Consider the following 18,287-nt stretch of genomic DNA (forward strand, 5'->3'; position numbering starts at 1 on the left):
CCGAAATTAGCGGGGGTAGAAAAGATCAAGGTTTTGGATGGGGGAGGATAAGAGATGGTGGTGAACAGCTGTTTTAAAGACCTGGAGGGTGGAGTGGGATTGAAGAGAGTGAGGGAGTTTGTTCCAGAGGCGGGAGAAAAGAGGAATGGAGGAGTGAAGGTGAGCAGAAAGTCTTGATTTTGGCAGTTTAACCATAAGAGGGTTGCAGGCAGATCTTGTGCGACCTGTAGGAATATTTGGGGGACAGAGCCCAGAGAGAGCTGGGGGGGGGGGGGGGGGGGCAAGGCCAGAGAGGAGTCGGCAGAAAACTGAAAGACCACCAAACCTGCCTGCGGTGAGTGAGTGAAAGGCCCTTGGAGTTAGCTTCATCGCGGGAGATTCCAATGATTCTGAACGCTTTGGTTTCAACAGCGTGAAGACGAGCTAGGTCTGAGGCAGGAGCACCAGACCAGAGGGGAGAGCAGTATTCCATAGAGCTGCGGATGAAAGCCTTGTAAGTGGTGAGGAGCTCAGGTGTACCAAGGAAGGACTTCGCACGACGGAGGATGCCCAGTCAGCGACTGGCTTTGGAGGCCAGATTTGAAATGTGGTTTTCCCAGGAAAGATCATGGCAGATAGTGAGAACCAAAAGATTGAGTGACAGAACTTCTTGGAGAGGATTATTCAGAAAGTGGATGGGAGCGTTGTCCAGTCGGTCTTTTCGGAGAGACATCGTAAGAGTGTGAGATTTGTCAGGATTGAAAGACATGTTCCATTTGTTTGCCCAGTCTGTGATTTTGTCCATGTCTGCAGAGAGTGAGGAGGCTGCAGACTGCTGATCTGAGGGATGAGGAATGGAGCGACAGAGAGTAGAGTCATCAGCAAAGAGATAGAGAGGATTTTCAAGAGAGTCAGAGAGATCATTGATGAAGACCAGAAAAAGCACAGGGCCCAGAACACTGCCTTGGGGAACTCCAGCCTGAACAGGAAGAGGAGATGAGAGAAACCCATACAGGGCCACACGTTGACTACGACCAGAGAGGAAGTCCGCCAGCCATGCGTGGAGATTTCCATGGATACCAAAGGAGGAGAGTTTGGTGAGCAGAGCGGGGTGCCAGACCGTATCGAAGGCACGTGATATGTCAAGGGAGACAGCTCTAATTTCCTGTTTGGCGTTGAGGACCTCCATCCATTGTTGAGAAAGCAGAAGCAGCATGTCCAGAGGAGAGTGACCTGGTCTGAAACCAAATTGATGGTCAGAGATCAAGCCATTGGAGAAGAGGAAATATTTCATATCTGAAGCAATGATGGATTTCATGACTTTGCTGATAATTGGGAGAAGGCTGATTGGTCTGTCGTTGCTAGGATCTGTTTTTGCACCTTTTTTGTGCAAAGCAGTGATGTTGGCTGATTTCCAAGCAGATGGCAGATGACCTTGAGCAAAAGAGAGGGTGAAGAGAACAGAAAGAGGGAGTGAAAGAGCGGAAGAACATGATTTTAGGACCCGTGGGCTGATGCCGTCAGGACCAGTTGCAGAATCAGAGTCGAGGGTTGACAGAAACTTTTCCACCTTGTCAGGAGGAAAGCACACAGAGTCCAGGAGCAGCTGGGTACGACTGGGTATGGTGGGTACAGAGAGGGATGGGTTTGGGACACAAGATTTAGAGGCAAACACAGAGTTGAGGCATATACACTACACAGTGTGGCCCAAAGGTACCATTACCCTCTGCAGTGAAGCATTCATTCTTAAATTATTTTAATCCACAGGCTTTTTGGGCAGTACTTACAAGAATTAATCTGTCAATTTATCTGTATGCACTCCATCACTAACTCTGCCACCGAATGTATCACCCTTCTGTCTGTGAATAGAATATCTCAAAAAGTTTTGAACGGATTTGGACAAAACTTGGTGGACTGGCTGGGTGTGTGACAAGGACAAAATCCTTAGTTTTTGGTGAAGATGCGGATCCGGATCCAGATACGAGAATATTTTAGTGATTCTTCATCATTGAAAGATCGGGCCAAAAACAATATATATCACGATTTCTCAAAAAGTTTAAGACGGATTCAAAGGAAACTTGGTGGACAGATTGCTTGTGTGACAAGGACGTGTTGATTAGATTTTGGTCCACCTTTGGTAATTATACTCGATTTTTGCATCTATTATTTTTTTTGCAACTTTCCAACAATTTGTCAATGCCTCAATAACCAAAGTGTGCCACCTCAAAAGCAATGCATTTGATAGTTGACTAAGTGGTGCTGCTCTTGTCGCAGCGACTGACATTAGGTCTTGTTGCAAAGAGGCAAATTTTTTTCACTGATGCCTCATATAGACTATACCTCCCAAGCTTGGTGGAATCCTCCCATACCTACCTCTGATTCAAGTCTTCATTTACCTGGTTCTGTCATTTTAGAACCTACGAAATTCGGCTGCTTTTATTTGTTTTCCGGTAACAACCATAAAACCCTGTATCTGCAATGTTTAAAAGCTCTTTTTCCTTCTTTATTCACCTCTGCACCTTGTAAGTGGTCTGCAGTCCTGCCACATATGCTTACTAATACCAGCTCTTTCATTAGCCTCAACTATGTATTCAAAAAATATATAACTAGAAAGCATCTGGAAATGCAAAGCCCATCTGCGTCTGTTTGTATTCAGATGTCTTCTTCTTCTTCCGTATGCTCAAAATAATGAAAACAGTTTAAAAAAATACAAAATGAAAATTGATGATTTCATGCAACCTTGACCTTTGAGTTTAGATGGAAAAAAAGAATCAGCTTCTAGCTTTTGATTGTTGAACCAATTCTTTGACCTGCAAATTCTTAAAATTTCAGGTCAATTGGAGAAAATTGACGATTTTATGCAACCTTGACCTTTGACCTTTTGATCTAAAAAAAACGATCGGATTCTTGCTTTTGATTGGTGAACCAATTTAGTGAACCAATATGCAAATTCTCTAAATTTCAGGTCAATCGGGTGAAAATTAGTGATTTTACTCAAACTTGACCTTTGACCTTTTGATCTAAAAAACAATCGGCTTCTGGCTTTTGATTGGTGAACCAATATTCAAATTGTTTAAATTTCATGTCAATTGGGTGAAAATTGCCAAATTTATGCAACCTTGACCTTTGTAACCTTTTGATCCAAAAAGAAATCAGCTTATAGCTTTTGATTTGTGAACCAATTCAGTGACACAATAGGTAAATTTAAATTTCAGTTCAATTGTATGAAAATTGATGATGTTTAGTGATGCTGACCTTTGACCTTTTGACCTTTTGACAAAATTATGAATTTGCCTTCTATGTATTATCATAATAAAGCTTTGGTGAAAATGATGACAAAACTCAAATGGTAAAAACGTTACGACACACACACACACACACACACACACACACACACACACACACACACACACACACACACACACACACACACACACACACACACACACACACACACACACACACACACACACACACACACACACACACACACACACACACACACACACACACACACACACACACACACACACACACACACACACACACACACACACACACACACACACACACACACACACACACACGTGATTACAAAACCCCATCTCCTGCTGTTCAGGGCTAATAATAATAACAACAAGTACAGATACATTCAAAGTACACCGCCCTCATGCCAAATAAATAAATATCCTCGAGCGCGGCATTGCCGGGGCGGCTTCGGCACCCGGCGATACCGCCGTGCAGCTCATAGAGACTGTATTGGGAGGGAGAGGTGTACAATAATTGATTGATTAATTGCATAATTAAAATCAATAAATAGTAATCATAAAACATTTTCTTAATCAATTGGCTAATAGCATATCTAAACCACCAGTGCTTCATCCGAAGCTGTAACTTTTTGAAAATTAATTAAACTAGCAACGGTACCCGCCCTACGGGCGGGGCTTCAATTGGGAGGCCCAAATTAAAAGGTAAAATATCAGAAATTGAAGGCTTTTTTATTTTAAACGATTCATATAAACATCTGTTGAATCATATCACACGCAAATCATCAAAATCTAAACAGTACATGGCGCCCATTTTGAAAAAAGATTGAATTTTGCAAAACAGAAGCGGCCGCTACACGTCTTTCTCAGTCGCACGTTTATGTGTGAAGAGTTCGCGCCAAATCTGTAACACGGAAGCGGCCGCTACACGTCTTTCTCAGTCACACGTTTATGTGTGAAGAGTTCGCGCCAAATCTGTAACACGGAAGTGGCCGCTACACGTCTTTCTCAGTCGCACGTTTATGTGTGAAGAGTTCGCGCCAAATCTGTAACACGGAAGCGGCCGCTACACGTCTTTCTCAGTCACACGTTTATATGTGAAGAGTTCGCGCCAAATCTGTAACACGGAAGCGCCCGCTACATGTCTTTCGCCAATTAAACTAGCAACGGTACCCGCCCTACGGGCGGGGCTTCAATTGGGAGGCCCAAATTAAAAGGTAAAATATCAGAAATTGAAGGCTTTTTTATTTTAAACGATTCATATAAACATCTGTTGAATCATATCACATGCAAATCATCAAAATCTAAACAGTACATGGCGCCCATTTTGAAAAAAGATTGAATTTTGCAAAACAGAAGCGGCCGCTACACGTCTTTCTCAGTCGCACGTTTATGTGTGAAGAGTTCGCGCCAAATCTGTAACACGGAAGCGGCCGCTACACGTCTTTCTCAGTCACACGTTTATGTGTGAAGAGTTCGCGCCAAATCTGTAACATGGAAGCGGCCGCTACACGTCTTTCTCAGTCGCACGTTTATGTGTGAAGAGTTCGCGCCAAATCTGTAACACGGAAGCGGCCGCTACACGTCTTTCTCAGTCACACGTTTATGTGTGAAGAGTTCGCGCCAAATCTGTAACACGGAAGTGGCCGCTACACGTCTTTCTCAGTCGCACGTTTATGTGTGAAGAGTTCGCGCCAAATCTGTAACACGGAAGCGGCCGCTACACGTCTTTCTCAGTCACACGTTTATGGGTGAAGAGTTCGCGCCAAATCTGTAACACGGAAGCGGCCGCTACACGTCTTTCTCAGTCACACGTTTATGTGTGAAGAGTTCGCGCCAAATCTGTAACACGGAAGCGGCCGCTACACGTCTTTCTCAGTCATACGTTTATGGGTGAAGAGTTCGCGCCAAATCTGTAACACGGAAGCGGCCGCTACACGTCTTTCTCAGTCGCACGCTGCCATGTTACTTCGGAGCCACACGTTTATGTAGGAAGAGTTCGTCGGGAGTCGATCTACTCTCTCCTGATACGTAGAATAAACAGTATTTGTAGAATTACAACAAAAGCCACATCACTGTTCATATCGGTAAATATTATTCCATCGTGTTTGGAAAATTGGAAAACTTGGAAAACTTGGAAGAATAATATGGCCTATTTTACTCCCAGGGGTCCCAGGAATACCGACCCAAAATATCGAATTAATCGATTAATTGATTGATCAATAAATTAAAAATATCCTTGATAGCCACATCACTTGGTCACTGTCAAGTCCAAATATTAGCTTCCGAGCTCAAAAGGTGCCTGAGATATTGCCCAGATGAGAAAGAAAATAAATAAATAATAATCAAAAAACAATTAAATAATTAATCAATTGGCTAATAGAATACCCAAACCTCCACCGTTTCATCATAATCTGTAACTTAAAAGAAAATAATTAAATAAGTCATTAATGGCTGGATCGTGTTTACTTTCTAGTCTTCTTCTTCTTTAATTGCCATCATTATGCCCACACTCATATAGAGTTGGCCGGGGGAAGCTTGGCCCAAGTCTTTCACAAACAGGCTGGCCAGGCCTGACGTTTGACTTGGGTTAGGGCAGGAATTTGTAATTTGTTCGTGGTGATTTTGATGGCTCACCTCTTCTTCGCGAAGGACACCGTGGGATCTTTAACACCCACCAACCAATGCCGGCAGACGAGACGCCCGTTCAGGGTCCATGCCAGGGACACATTGATGAATCACCCTACCTGTGAAACACCAGGATGGCAGTTTATTGCTGGGTCGGGATTAAAACCCAGGCGAGACAGCTTAGAGGAGAGTTTGCACTGTGCATACCTCTAAGTCTAGGCCATCATGCCAGGTCGCTTTCTACTTTGTTTTGGGCAATTTTATTTTTCTTACATTTTGCTGTTCATGTTTTCTGTTTATACATAATTGTTTGTCACTGCTGTGCTCGTTTCTTTTGAGTTAGTGTTCCAACTCCTCTCTTTATACTTTTGTAATGGAAGGATATACTCCTTCCACAATAACCACTGACTTCACTGATTTACTCACCTGCTTTAACCTCACTCAACATGTCGACTTTCCTACCCATATCCGTGGTCACATTCTGGACCTTGTCTGCTCCACTGGATTAAATTTGCACCATCTCTCTGGCTCCGACCTCACCCTCTCTGACCACTTAGCTATCACTATGACCATCAACATCCCCCCCCCCCCCCCCCAGCACCAAGGCATTATCGCACTATCAACTTCCGTAAGCTAAACGCTCTTTCACCGACCTCATTCTCATCCACCCTCTCTGAAAAAATGTCCACTTCTCCCTTCGTTGACCTCCACACCCCTTCTGACCTCACTGACTACTACAACCACACTCTCTCCTCCTGCCATGACCAGCTTGCGCCTGTAAAAACCAAAACAGTTTCTTTCACCCATTCTGCTCCCTGGTTTACCCCTGAACTCCGCCTGATGAAAACTCGTGCTCGCCAACTTGAAAGACTCCGCAATAAAACAGGTCTCACAGTTCACTCCCAAGCCTACAAGGACCACCTACAACACTACAAAGATGCCCTCTCCCGCGCCCGCTCCGCCTACTACTCTCAAATTATCCACTCTGGCTCTGGAAACCCAAAAGCACTCTTCTCGACAATAAACAAACTCCTCCGCCCCCTGAACACCACCACCCAGTCATTCACAGTAGACAACTGCATCTCCTTCCTCTCTTTCTTCCAACGCAAAATTGACAACATCTACAACAGCTTGACCACTGCCGCACCCGCTCCCCCTCCAACCACCTGCCCCCCCTTGTCCTGCCATCCCCTGTCTCGGTTCTCCCCAATCTCCCCTACTGACCTCTCTGAACTCCTCATAGGAATGAAAACTGCCACCTGCACTCTTGACCCCATCCCCTCCATCTTTGTCAAGGCCTCCCTCCCTGCTCTCTCTCCACTTATCATTGCAACAATAAACTCCTCCCTGTCTACAGGCATCGTCCCACCATCCCTCAAAATTGCTGCTGTTACCCCCATTCTAAAAAAACCTGGTCTAAACCCTGATACCCTAAACAACTTCAGACCCATCTCCAACCTACCCTTTCTGTCAAAAGTTTTGGAACGCGCTGTAGCCACTCAACTCAAACATCACCTCTCTGCCAATAACCTGTATGAAACATTCCAATCCGGATTCCGCTCCAACCACAGTACTGAAACTGCTCTCCTCAAAATCACCAATGACCTTCTCCTCTCCTCTGACGCTGGCAACCTCAACATTCTCGTCCTCCTCGACCTCAGCGCTGCCTTTGACACCATTGATCACACCATCCTCCTCACCCGACTTGAATCCACCTTTAACGTTACCGGCACTGCTCTCTCTTGGATTAAATCATACCTCTCTGACAGACACCAGTTCATCTCCATCAATAACTGCAAATCCCCCACTGCTACCCTCCCCCAAGGTGTCCCCCAAGGTTCAGTTCTTGGCCCCCTCCTCTTCATCCTTTACCTGTCCCCCCTCGGTCACTTGATCCGCCGTCATGGTCTCCAATTCCACTGCTTCGCCGATGACATCCAGCTTTTCATCTCCACCAAGTCCGTCTCCACCGACACCCACTCTATCCTGACAAACTGCATCACTGAAATAAAATCCTGGCTTCAAATCAACTTTCTCAAGCTTAACTGTGATAAATCTGAAATAATCATCATTGGCCCAAAAACTCTCACAAAATCCACCCATAACTTTGCCCTCAACATCGACGGTATCCCAGTATCCACCTCCTCTCACATCCGGAATCTTGGCGTCATCTTTGACCAAACCCTCTCCTTCGACAAATACACTAAACAGATCACAAAGTCAGCCTTCTTTCACCTGAAAAACATTGCCCGTCTCCGCTCATCCCTCTCCTCCACGGCTGCAGAAACCCTCATCCACGCCTTCATCACCTCCCGTCTGGACTACTGCAATAGCCTCCTCTATGGTTCACCCTCAAAAATCACCAATAAACTCCAATACATTCAGAACTCCACTGCCCGTCTACTCACCCATTCCCGGACCCGTGACCACATCCTTTACAAGCTTCACTGGCTCCCCATCCCCCAAAGAATCCAGTACAAAATCCTCCTCTTGACATACAAAGCCCTCCATAACCTGGCCCCATCCTACCTGGCTGACCTCCTCTCCAGACACACTCCCACCCGCAACTTCCGCTCTGCTGGTACCAACCTCCTGACCCTCTCCATCCGGACCAAATTCAGATCCTGGGGGGACAGGGCCTTCTCCATCGCTGCTCCCACCCTCTGGAACTCACTACCTCACACCATCAGAGACGACTCCTCACTCACCACATTCAAAACATCACTAAAGACCCAGCTGTTCAACACTGCATTCAACATTCAACCCACAGCATTTAACCCCTGACTATCTCCTCTCCTTCTCCCTCCTTTTGCTTTAAATATTTCCCTATTGATTCTTGTCTTTTTGCAATTGTTGTTTTCATGTATTGTTATGCATTATGTTTTCCACTCTGTCAAAGCGCCTTTGGGCTTCTTGAAAAGCGCTATACAAAATAAATGAATTATTATTATTATTATTATATAAAAGTCAGTCAAATATATATATATATATATATATATATATCGAGAATATTGTCACGTTCCTGGTGATTAAAATCTTCCAATGAAACGGATTTCCGAACGGGCTTTAACTCCGAGGCGTTCAGTCAAGATATAGCGGAGAATATGCGTGGGGCAAGTGGTGAAGAAGCCGGAGCGCTTACCTTCACGGATTCCACCTGACGTCCTTGACCCTGCAATAAATCAACTCAAACGACACAGGATTGAAAATGTACAAATAAATTCTGGCTTTATTAAGAAATGCCGGTAACCAAATGAAACAGGATAACACTTAATTCCTAAATTGAAGGACCTTCCACACAGACTTGTATATGGACAAAGGGGAAAAATACTGAAAATAAATATGTGTCTGCGTGCACTTAGCTTTGAGCGTCTCCGAAATCTCGTCGGCGATCGTCCGAGGCTTCGGCGGGGAAATGTGCTCGTTCGCGTGGGCTAGGCCTCACCGCGCGTCCGTTCACTCCTGGCCTCATCACACTGCAGCGAGCAGGCAGTGCCTGTCCACTTGTCGTTCTTGCTTGGAGAACCGTAGCTCTTCCTCCTCACAGCCACCAGTAAGATGCCGGAACACGGCCACCCGCGATGAAGCGTCCGCATGTCAGAGACAAAAGCACAACCGTCCACTATGGATCCAGGATCAGCAGCCCAAGGAAGAGAGTGAAAATGTCTGCCAGCGCGTGCCTTTATCATCCAGGCTCTGATGTCATCTGTCGTGCTTCACCAATCAGCGAATCCTTTCTTACCAGTCCTTCCTGTCAATCAAACCCTCGACCAATCACTGCTCTTTGGGCAGTGGCTCATGGCCCTGCCTGTCCTGTGCGCTCACCAAGTCGGTGTTATCCACGGTAATGCTTCATGCCTGATTTCCGGTTGGTTTTTTAATTAGTGTGTTTAATGGCTGATGCCTGGCTAGGTGTCTAGTGCGATGTCATAAGAAACAGAGGAATAAATTAGAGGCAATTACAAACAGGGAATCAATTACCCATAATCCCTCGCTAATTAACAAGCCCCACCCTTCTGATGGGGACGAAGATACAAGTTTACGTGACATCCAGTCTACACAAATTCCCTACTTATGGTACATCGAGGTTTCTTCTTCTTCACGACAGTCGGAGCACACTAACCTACGCAATCTACCTGGTTTGAGGTATCCCTACCCCACACAAACATAACAATATGTTTTTTGCAATGAAGTGCCCTAGCCAGCACACTCTGACCTCGAGAAATTTTATAAACTAAAGTTTCCCAGCCGGATTGTTGTGCCACCGACGCCAATCTCTGCCCACCACGAAGGCCTCTTTCCATTAAGATGGGTTTTTTTCTGTTTCAACTACAGATGCATGAGCTCCTCTGACCTGGCTCGAAACTGTAAGCTGAAGCTAATTGGACTTGTGGCCTTATGGAAACAAATTACAAGTAGCCCTTTCAACCACAGCTGTTGACATTGTGTTTTGCTTTGATGCTGCAAATGATAATTCGCCTGCTGTTGTTTTGTAATGTTTTATTTTCCTGAATTAATGAAGAAAAAATGAAAGAAAAAATTTATTCAAAGCTCAAAATTGATTTTATTCTGTTGCAGATGAGAATGCATTGAGCTTTGCCTTAGAAACGAGCCGCAGCAGAATTGTTTTCATAATAATATTCAATTTGGAGTGGCGCTGTGATTTGTCTAACGGCAGAAAACTGACCATTCCCAATTATACAAGTGTATTCCCCGTTATCCCTTCGGTAGATCTCAAAATGAATTATTTAATGTTTCGCTCGCTGTAAATGTTGATTTCTGCCATCTGCTCCGGGATAGGGGGAACAAATCAAGGCTCAGAGGGTTAAGGATTTGGGATGAAATTGGACTGAAGGAAAAAGGGGTTTGTGAGAAATACGAAGAGGGAGAAGGTTAATAAAAATGATGCCGATTCATTTTCTGTTAACAACATATTTTATGTTATTACTGACGCGATGTTTCACTGAAAGCGAATTGTGTGTTTTTTCGTGACGTCGCTGGATAAGCCGCACGCGGTGCGTGTGCCGTAGATCCTGTGGCGGAAAATCCTTGTTACGATGGATCACACGACTGCAACAGCAATGCCCAATGCCAACCTGGGCAGGGCCAAGCCTATGCCTGTGAATGTGCTGTTGGTTATGCAGGAGATGGGAGAGCTTGTTATGGTAAGTAACGCATTATGAACTACATCAACAATGCACATACACAACCTTCTTTGGGGTATGCTATGAGGGTTGATCGGTCTTTGGGGTATGCTATGAGGTTTGATCAGTCTTTGGGGTATGCTATGAGGTTTGATCAGTCTCTGAGGTATGCTATGAGGTTTGATCAGTCTTTGGGGTATGCTATGAGGTTTGATCAGTCTTTGGGGTATGCTATGAGGTTTGATCAGTCTTTGGGGTATGCTATGAGGTTTGATCAGTCTTTGGGGTATGCTATAAGGTTTGATCAGTCTCTGAGGTATGCTATGAGGTTTGATCAGTCTTTGGGGTATGCTATGAGGTTTGATCAGTCTTTGGGGTATGCTATGAGGTTTGATCAGTCTTTGGGGTATGCTATGAGGTTTGATCAGTCTTTGGGGTATGCTATGAGGTTTGATCAGTCTTTGGGTATGCTATGAGCTTTGATCGGTCTTTGGGTTATGCTATGAGGGTTGATCGGTCTTTCGGTATGCTATGAGGTTTGATCGGTCTTTGGGTATGCTATAAGGTTTGATCGGTCTTTGGGGTATGCTATGAGGTTTGATCAGTCTTTGGGTATGCTATAAGGTTTGATCAGTCTTTGGGGTATGCTATGAGGTTTGATCAGTCTTTGGGTATGCTATAAGGTTTGATCAGTCTCTGAGGTATGCTATGAGCTTTGATCGGTCTTTGGGTTATGCTATGAGGGTTGATCGGTCTTTGGGGTATGCTATGAGGTTTGATCAGTCTTTGGGGTATGCTATGAGGTTTGATCAGTCTTTGGGTATGCTATGAGCTTTGATCGGTCTTTGGGTTATGCTATGAGGGTTGATCGGTCTTTCGGTATGCTATGAGGTTTGATCGGTCTTTGGGTATGCTATAAGGTTTGATCGGTCTTTGGGGTATGCTATGAGGTTTGATCAGTCTTTGGGTATGCTATAAGGTTTGATCAGTCTTTGGGGTATGCTATGAGGTTTGATCAGTCTTTGGGTATGCTATAAGGTTTGATCAGTCTCTGAGGCATGCTATGAGCTTTGATCGGTCTTTGGGTTATGCTATGAGGGTTGATCGGTCTTTCGGTATGCTATGAGGTTTGATCGGTCTTTGGGTATGCTATAAGGTTTGATCGGTCTTTGGGTATGCTATGAGCTTTGATCGGTCTTTGGGTTATGCTATGAGGGTTGATCGGTCTTTCGGTATGCTATGAGGTTTGATCGGTCTTTGGGTATGCTATAAGGTTTGATCGGTCTTTGGGGTATGCTATGAGGTTTGATCAGTCTTTGGGTATGCTATAAGGTTTGATCAGTCTTTGGGGTATGCTATGAGGTTTGATCAGTCTTTGGGTATGCTATAAGGTTTGATCAGTCTCTGAGGCATGCTATGAGCTTTGATCGGTCTTTGGGTTATGCTATGAGGGTTGATCGGTCTTTCGGTATGCTATGAGGTTTGATCGGTCTTTGGGTATGCTATAAGGTTTGATCGGTCTTTGGGGTATGCTATGAGGTTTGATCAGTCTTTGGGTATGCTATAAGGTTTGATCAGTCTCTGAGGTATGCTATGAGCTTTGATCGGTCTTTGGGTTATGCTATGAGGGTTGATCGGTCTTTCGGTATGCTATGAGGTTTGATCGGTCTTTGGGTATGCTATAAGGTTTGATCGGTCTTTGGGGTATGCTATGAGGTTTGATCAGTCTTTGGGTATGCTATAAGGTTTGATCAGTCTCTGAGGTATGCTATGAGCTTTGATCGGTCTTTGGGTTATGCTATGAGGGTTGATCGGTCTTTCGGTATGCTATGAGGTTTGATCGGTCTTTGGGTATGCTATGAGGTTTGATCGGTCTTTCGGTATGCTATGAGGTTTGATCAATCTTTGGGTATGCTATAAGGTTTGATCAGTCTTTCTGTATGCTATGAGCTTTGGTCGGTCTTTGGGTTATGCTATGAGGGTTGATCGGTCTTTAGGGTATGCTATGAGGTTTGATCAGTCTTTCGGTATGCTATGAGGTTTGATCAGTCTTTGGGTATGCTATGAGGTTTGATCAGTCTTTGCGGTATGCTATGAGGTTTGATCGGTCTCATTTACGTGGAAAGTAAATGACTTTGGTAAACCAATGGCAGGTGCACAATAGGATGACAGCGCAGCAACTGCAATTATAATTATGTATCATCAATCCAAAGAAAGATCGCTACGGCCAATATAATGAACTACGAAGCAAAAGGTCTCCATGCAACGACCAGAAAAGTCTCATGAGGATGATGACGTCACACATGCTGTAACATTTTGAACTACCAACCCATGAATACCAAGCATTGCTATTTTAAAAGATAGATTGCTGTGGAAAGGTCTTGATGTGCAGCTTGAAATAATTCCACAAAATGAGTTTGCAGCAGTTGGACCGTTGTGGTAATTCACGTTTAAGGCGCCGCGTTGTGGAAGGTTCCTGGCACACTAGACTATTTCTCTAATCTGATCTCTTGTTGGACTCTGTTAAAGCAAAGCGATCAACCCTCCACTACCGTGGAACCATTTCACTCTGTCAAATTAAAGCGAAGCGATCAACCATGAGGGAATGGGCTCAAAGGCCAACTTTTGTACGTGGGTATTTCTAGTAAGTGAGAAAGTGGATCCTCTTCAAGAGTTTGTGCATCTTATCTACTTTGGTCTCAATTAATTTTTACACTTTTTTGCACCCCTACCCTATGAAGTACATTAAACAATTACCCCAGGCTAAAAAAAAATACCCCTTTACAAGAGCCGGTAGTATAATGTTTGAGCATCTGCTTTAAGTCAAAGGAGGTTGGCGGTTCGAACCCTGGCCGAGTCGTATCAAAGACTTCAAAAATGGTTCGTGCTGCTTCCTTGCCTGATGCTCAGCATTTAGAGGATCGAGAAAGGACAAAAAGCCCATATGTCGGGAATAATAGCGCTGGCTTTGATGGGCCTGATGGCCTCCTCCTGCGTCAAAAGTTCCTTGTCAATATTATAAAGGTCCAAATGTACCTCAAATCTAGATGCAGAAAATAGGGCAAAATGGAGAAGATTGTCATGGCTAACCCCTGCTCTAGCAGGGGAAATGGCCTTAAAATGCCTGTTGTTGTTTGTTGTTGTACCTCAAATCTGACCATTTTAGTGTGCCCTGTGCTCTTTATACTTTGTGCAGCATCAGGGAAGGGTTTTCTCAAATAAGTCATAGATAAAGGATGCGTCCCCACAAATCAAACCTTTGAATATGTCACCTGTTAAAATGCTTGTTACCTGTGGTTGTTCATATGGTTTCTTATATTTACGTGACACTTTGGTTATATCATGACGTGTAGACGCAACATACTCAAAAACAAAGCTGTCAGAAGTGCATGAGTAGAGCAAGAGAGCAGCATTACGGCCTGCACACTGCCTAATTCAAACATCGGCCGGCTTTCCCATTGCGATCACATCAGCAAAAGGGAAATAAAAGCAGAACACAAAAAGGACTGACATAAAGTAGTCCCGCTGGGCAGAATCCAACAGCAGCCAAAGTGAATGTTCAGCATTGTACAAGAAACTGTTAATTGGCTCCCTGCCGGTTCTGCAATTGATTGTGAGGTCCTCCGAATTACTGGTAACGTTCCACACCGTCCTCACCCTAAGCAGACGTAGGAATTGATTGTGCCGGGAGCGGAGTTTTGTGGTTGGCTAATTGTGCTTCCTTGCTTTTCTCTCCCATCAAACCGTTCGGCAGCGTGTTTGGCGTGCCTCCGCACCATGATGTAGCCCCACGTCAAATGATGCCTGTTGTCTTTTTCTATTTTCACTCTTACTTGTTTAATCCTCCATACATGTGCAGTTTAAGCAAATTATTTTATCAATATTACCAAGCTCTACATGAGGTATCCATCATGCAAATCAAACACGTTTATTTTATTCCTTCACTAGTCAGTGTGTGATGGAGTGGAATCCTGTCGGGGATTGGTTCTTATCCACAGAAAATGTTAGAAACTTGTCGTGAGCACCACTTAGGCCTCCTACTCCCTCACCGTGACCACCAATTCACCAATTTTTTTAAACGATTTTATATCTAATTAAATTAATTATTCACATTGTGTTTTGTGTTTGTTTTATACCATGTGTTTTGTACCTCTCCCACCCCCCCCCCCCTTCCCGTGCCTCTTCCTCCCCCCCAAGCCCTCTCCCTCCCACAGATCTCCCGATGTCCCTGCTCTCAAATGTTGTACTTGTGTGCTTCCCCCTCTCTCCTCATCTTGTCTCCCGCTCCCTTTATCTTATGTTTTATGTGTCAGTTTGTCTTTTTGTGATTAATGTTAGCTCTTACACGAGCCTCGATCTTGTATACAAAAATATTAAATAAATACAGCTTGTTGTATGCAGAGAATGTGCTGTGCGAATAACTTATTCAATGTATCAGTAAGTCCGTAGACTTCCTGTGGAGGGATGGCATTGACAATCCATAGATTTAATACAACACAAATCCTCAAAAAAACTAAAAATATACAAAATCACTAACATATAAAGTACCTGCCAGTCATCTGTGGAGGATTTCACATCCAACAACATTCATAAAACTCTTGGAAAGCATCACTCGGTTACCAACCTAACCAACACAAAAATAGGCCGATTGTAATTCTTCTTCTTGAATTTTTTTCAGACAGCCTAACTCAAAATTGGTTTAAGCTCAGGACTTGGTTTAAACATGAATCTACTGCTTTTTACAGGGGGAAGGTCCATGACTACTCAAAATTACCATTATTTGAAAAGGGTTCCTTTTTTGTACGCCTGCCTACGCATCGGGCAATGAAGGGCCAAGAGGGATGGGTGGGCCCTGTCTGCCAATCAGCCTGTTCGGGGTGGGCCCGTTTTAAGTTTAGCGACAAGATATTTAATAGTGCAAACAAAATAAAATTCTCCAGCATGTAAATACATTTTTTTAAAGTATAGAAATATGAATGAATGAATGATCGTTTTAAGGCCATTTTCCTCGCTAGAGCGGGGGTTAGCCTTGCGGGCCCCATGACAATCATGGTTCCCTGTTTGAGGCAATGTTTTTTTTTTATGGCCGGATGCCCTTCCTGATGCAAAGAATTTTAGAAAGGAGTAATAAAAAAAAACATTTTTTAATACAAAAGGATATAAAGATGGTAGCAAGAAGGGGCAAAATGTGCTATTGTCACCCGTAAATATGAAACATAAAAAGGAGTATATGTGTTTGTTGGACCAAGAATACCACCTTGCCAAATTTATAGAGCATTGGCTCATAAATGAAGGATTGGTTTGGGGTTGTATATTGTTGGAAGGAAAGAAGGAAAGAGAGAAACAATGTGTCCCATTTCTGTAGGGGCAGAGAGATACCCATTGCACGATTAATTATCATACAGACTGCTCCTGGACTCTGTGTCCTTCTCTCCTGACAAGGTGGAGAAGTTTCTGTCAAACCTCAATTCTGATTCTGCAACTGGACCAGACGGCATCAGCCCACGGGTCCTAAAATCCTGATCTGCCGCTCTATCTCACCCTCTCTCTGTTCTCTTCACCCTCTCTTCTGCTCAAGGTCATCTGCCATCTGCTTGGAAATCAGCCAACATTACCGCTTTACACAAAAAGATGCTAAAACAGATTCTTGCAACTACAGACCAATCAGCCTGCTCCCAATAATCAGCAAGGTCATAGAATCCATCATCGCTTCTGACATCAAATCCTACCTCTTCTCTGATCTCTGATCATCAATTTGGAATCAGACCAGGTCATTCTACTCTGGACATGCTGCTTCTGCTGTCTTAACAATGGATGGAGGTCCTGAATGTCGAACAGGAAATCAGAGCTGTCTCCCTTGACATATCACGTACCTTCAATACGGTCTGGCACCCCGCTCTGCTCACCAAATTCTCCTCCTATGGTATCCATTGAAACCTCCATGCATGGCTTGCAGACTTCCTCTCTGGTCACAGTGAACATGTGGCCCTGAATGGAATTCTCTCATCTCCCCTTCCTGTTCAGGCTGGAGTTCCCCAAGGTAGTGTTCTGGGCCCTGTGCTTTTTCTGGTCTTCATTAATGATCTCTCCGACTCTCTGGAAAATCCACTCTATCTTTTTGCTGATGACTCCACTCTCTGCCGCTCCATATCCCAATGCTCAGTTCAGCAGGCAGCAGCCTCTTCACTCTCTGCAGACCTGGACAAAATCACAAACTGGTCAAACAAGTGGAACATGTCTTTCAATCCTGACAATTCTCACACTCTCACTTTGTCTCTCCAAAAAGACCACCTGGACAACCTTCCCATCTACTTTCTCAACAATCCTCTTGAAGAAGTTCTGTCACTCAAGATTTTAGGTCTCACCATCTGATATGATCTTTCCTGGCAAAACCACATTTCCAAGCTGGTCTTCAAAGCCAGTCGCTGACTGGGCATCCTCCATCGTGCAAAGTCCTTTCTGGGCACTTCTGAGCTCCTCACCACATACAAAGCTTTCATCCACAGCTCAATGGAATACTGCTCTACCCTCTGAGCTGGTGCTCCTGCCTCACACCTAGCTCGGCTTCACACGGTTGAAACCAAAGCATTCAGAATCATTGGAATCTCCTGCATTGAAGCTGATTCTGAGGTCCTTTCTCTCTCTCACCGCAGGCAGGTTGGTGGTCTTTCTGTCTTCTACCGACTCCTCTCCGGCCTAGCTCCCCCTGCTCTGTTTGTGCTCTGCCCCCCAAATATTCCTGCAGGACGCACAAGATCTGCCAGCAGCCCTCTTCTGGTGAAACTGCCAAAATCAAGACTCTCTGCTCACCTTTACTCTTTCATTCCTTTTTTTTTCCACCGCTGGAACAAACTCCCACACTCTCTTCAATCCCTCTCCTCCCTCCAGGTCTCTCACCACCATCTCTTATCTTCACCCATCCAAAATATTGATATTTTCTACCTCCGTTTAAACACCCCAAATCCGCCTCTTTCAATCTCCAACTTGTTTCCTGAAATTCCTCGGGTTGTTCATTTGCTTACCCCTTCCTCCTCCCCCACCCCGCCCCCTTCTACAGATCTACCGACGTCGCTGTTCTCTACTGTTGTTGTCCTTGTGTGCTTCCCTCTCTCTCCCCCCTTGTCTCCCGCTCCCTTCATTGTATGTTTTATGTGTCTGTGCATGATTTCACATTCAATGTGTTAGCTCTTACACGAGCCTCGATTCTGTATACAAAAAAAAATAAAAAAAATACATGACGTCATTGCTGCCACAATTTCCAACAAGTAGA

General features: G+C 44.4%; 1 protein-coding gene across 1 annotated transcript in view; it reads left to right on the plus strand.

Moving 5' to 3' along the window:
* The window catches only part of NID1 (nidogen 1), a 151,859-nt gene that overhangs the window by 45,917 nt on the left and 87,655 nt on the right, over positions 1-18,287 (plus strand). Inside the window, exon 9 of the mRNA XM_068132499.2 lies at positions 10,904-11,038. Coding sequence (XP_067988600.2) covers positions 10,904-11,038 — 135 coding nt within the window. The remainder of the gene's footprint in view (positions 1-10,903; positions 11,039-18,287) is intronic.

The sequence above is a fragment of the Myxine glutinosa genome, chromosome 12 (genome assembly GCF_964187855.1).
Source record: "Myxine glutinosa chromosome 12, kmMyxGlut1.1, whole genome shotgun sequence".
Lineage (NCBI taxonomy): Eukaryota > Metazoa > Chordata > Myxini > Myxiniformes > Myxinidae > Myxine > Myxine glutinosa.